The following is a 3636-nucleotide window of genomic DNA, read 5'->3' as shown; positions in this document are numbered from 1 at the left end:
TTGTTGTCCAAATCTGCAAATATAAGGCACTTTAGCCGACGAAATTATATTTTTCGTCGGCTAAAGTTTGAAAATTTCGTCGGCTTAACTTTTGAAAATTTCGTCGGCTAAAGTTGACCATAGCCGACGAAAATTATAAATTAGCCGATGAAGGAAAATTTCGTCGGCTAAAGCGGACTTTAGCCGACGAAAAAAAATTCGTCGGCCTGGTTTTTTTATTTTCGTCGGCTAAAGCCTTTTTTCTGGTAGTGTGGGAAGATGTGGCTCATACATCCACAACTGATGTAGCCAAATCTTTCTTGCAATTAATTTCATAGGAATTGATTTAAAGTACCAACGACATTTCAGTTATTAAGAAAATGCTGACTATGAATATGAAGGACACAAATCCCTTAATAGTTGTTCATGATATGTAAAAGTAATAACTCATAAGGTAGAATAAGGGATGTTTCGTCTATGCATTATTTTCTATTATGGATTGTTAATGTATATATAGAAAGAAATGAGAATGCATCTTTCTCTTCTTTGACTTGCTAGGGCGAATGAATTATTTCAGATTTTGTGCCTTTTATAAGAGACGTCTCACGTAGTTCAAAAGACACAAAAATAAAAGATGATGAATCCATCTGCATTCTCCATATTTCTAGTTCAACTCGTTTGTTTTCTCGTATTCCTTCCAATAGGCCAATGCAGCAACCAAGTTTTCTTCCCCATGGATGAGAATCTCATCAAGGAAACATGCAGAAAGACACCAGACTATGATATCTGTCTCTATCTGCTTAAATATAATGGTGGCAGCGGGATCTATTCTGCAAATCGCACACGCTTGGCGGATGTAATGATCGATGTAGTCGGGCTTAGAGCAACCGATGCTCTAAACAAAGTTGAGGAGCTTCTAAGCAAAACACCAGAAGATCGACCTTTAACACAATGTAGCACACAATACACATATATTACATCAACTATGGTTCCGTATGCCAAGATGTATGCTTATACGAACCCTCATGCAGCAGGATATTTGATGCATGGCATTCAAGACAAGGCTGTGAAATATTGTGAAGATTTATTCAGAGGGTCGTCTCCTCTTACTGACTGGAATCTAGGTGTCCAAAAGGTTGCTGCTATTGCTGAAGCAATAATAGGGCAATTGGGTTAATTAAACTCCATTGTTAAGCTTAAATAATTACCGGAATAATCAGTTCCTTTTTTTTATATTGTGTATGGATCTTGTGAATTTTAATTCACTAATGATTATTTGATGCTCTTACGTACAATTATGAGATGGATCAATGACATATTGACATGTCTACCTTGAGTTCGTTATTTCTTGTGCTCATTTTAAAGCTCCATTAGAATGTATGGTTTATACAAGTATCACATTTAATCGAAGCACTCGACAAAAGTATCAATTGAAGCCCAACACTAAATGCCCAATTCTGCAAAATCTGAAAATGAAATGATCAAATGAAGGCAAAGCAAGGCTGCCAATTCTCACAGTCTCAATGAAATGAAAGCAAAGCAATGCAATGCAAGGCAAAGGCAAAGGCAAAGACAAACTAAAACAATGAAATAAACCAAAAAACGAGTGTATGAGCTGATTATTCTAAAAATAAAACAAAAAACGAGTAATTTGAGAGGAAAAACGTACGGCATTATATTAATAGAAGGAGAACGTATATATATAGAAAGAAATAAGAATGTATCTATCTGTAATTCGTTAAGTTGCTAGGGGAAATGAATCATTTCACATTTTGTGCCTTTTATAAGGGACTCACGTAGTACTCCACCTTCTCAAGACACCAAAACAAAAAAGATGATGAATCCATCTGCAACCTCCATATTTCTAGTTCAATTCGTTTGTTTTCTCGTGTTCCTTCCAATAAGCCAATGCAGCAGCCAAGTTGTCGTCCCCATGGATGAGAATCTCATCAAGGAAACATGCAGAAAGACACCAAACTATGATATCTGTCTCTTTCTGCTTAAATATAATGGTGGCAGCGGGATCTATTCTGCAAATCGCACACGCTTGGCGGATGTAATGATCGATGTAGTCGGCCTTAGAGCAACCGATGCTCTTTCCAAAGCTATTGAGCTTCTCCGCAAAACACCGCAAGATCTATCTTTAACGATCTGTAGAAAACAATACACATATATTAAGTTAATTGGCGTTCCGACTGTCAAGAGGGATGCTTATATGAACCATCAGGCAGCAAAGAAATTGATGCATGAAATTTACGACAGGGTCGGAGAAGGTTGTGAGTATTTATTCAGAGCTGGGAAGTCTCCTCTTACTGAATTCAATCTAGGTGTCCAAAAGGTTGCTGCTATTGCTGAAGCAATAATAGGGCAATTGGGTTAAACTCCATTGTTAAGCTTAAATAATATATTTACCGGAATAATCAGTTCCTTTTTTTATATTGTGTATGGATCTTGTGAATTTTTATTCACTAAGGATAATATGATGCTCTTAAACTGATGAGATGGATCAATTGACATATTGACATGTCTACCTTGAGTTCGTTGTTTCTTGTGCTCATTTTAAAGTTCCATTAGAATGTATTGTTCATAACGTTATACAAGTATCACCGTCGATTACTAAGCACTCAACAAAAGTATCAAATGAAGACAAATGCTATAGGCCTCATTCTTCTTCTGTTTCTGCTTGACCTTCTGTTCACAAATACACAAACCAAAATGCAAAATCTGAAAATGAAATGATCAACTGAAGGCAAAACAAGGCTGCAAATTCTCACATTCTCAATGAAATGGAAGCAACGCAAGGCAACGGCAAAGCAATGAATATAATAAGGACACGTTTACTAACTTGGAATGAAAATTATCATGATTTGGTATCAACAAGAATCGGTATGAGAATATTTCATTTCATTCTACTGTTTACTTACCATAAGGAATTAAACATTGAACGGAACTAATTATGATTGATGTTGTTTACTTACCATATATAATCAGAATTAAAACAAGTTTGATTACCAAAATACGCCTACAAGAAATGAAGCTACTCAAGCTAGAATGTCTGCAATTTTTTAAGGTTGGGTAATTTAGAAATATTATAATTATGTGAGGATAATTTATGAAGAAAAAGTTGATTACATAAGCTTGATTCTGATACCTATCTCCCCCCTTGGGTATCAGATTAGGGGATTCATAAGGAATCGATTTCTGATAAGCAAGTAAGACCCACACTCATTCCAATACCTTGAAATGTTAGTAAACGTTGGAATTCACCTATCCCGGAGTTAATTCCGCCACTCTCAGTTTCATTTCAGGTTAGTAAACATGCCCTAAATGGTTATAAAATTTACATTGTATATCAATGGCATAATATGACGTTAATTAGCTAATTAATACATTTAATACAATAAATATAGACTAATATATACAAGGGCATATTACACTAAACTGTCATTTGAATGTACAAATGATAAAATAGTCTTCAAATGTTCCACTTGATAAAAATGTCACCATTAAAACATATTACGTGATAAAATGGTCACCTCATAACATCTTAAATGATAAAAAGGTATATTTTCACACTTTTTACATGACTATTATACCATTCTCTCTAATATCACATATCACATGTTTTTTATCATTCTGAGTTTCTCTCTCTCTCTC

General features: G+C 35.0%; 2 protein-coding genes across 2 annotated transcripts; both read left to right on the top strand.

Moving 5' to 3' along the window:
• Window positions 1-712: 712 nt before the first annotated feature.
• Window positions 713-1156, top strand: LOC101294240 (cell wall / vacuolar inhibitor of fructosidase 1-like). Its single transcript, XM_004292559.1, has one exon. The coding sequence runs from the start codon at window positions 713-715 to the stop codon at window positions 1154-1156; it is 444 nt and encodes a 147-aa protein (XP_004292607.1).
• Window positions 1157-1912: 756 nt separating this feature from the next.
• On the top strand, window positions 1913-2359 carry LOC101293953. The gene has a single exon (XM_004292558.1). It carries the CDS (start codon window positions 1913-1915, stop codon window positions 2357-2359), a length of 447 nt encoding a protein of 148 aa, XP_004292606.1.
• Window positions 2360-3636: the final 1277 nt, after the last annotated feature.

Source organism: Fragaria vesca, linkage group LG2 (genome assembly GCF_000184155.1).
Source record: "Fragaria vesca subsp. vesca linkage group LG2, FraVesHawaii_1.0, whole genome shotgun sequence".
NCBI lineage: Eukaryota > Viridiplantae > Streptophyta > Magnoliopsida > Rosales > Rosaceae > Fragaria > Fragaria vesca.
This window is presented reverse-complemented; position numbering and strand designations above follow the sequence as displayed.

What these genes read in the sequence shown, in the direction of transcription:
- LOC101294240 (XM_004292559.1), top strand. Translation starts at nt 713, where the DNA reads ATGGATGAGAATCTCATCAAGGAAACATGCAGAAAGACACCAGACTAT.
- LOC101293953 (XM_004292558.1), top strand. Translation starts at nt 1,913, where the DNA reads ATGGATGAGAATCTCATCAAGGAAACATGCAGAAAGACACCAAACTAT.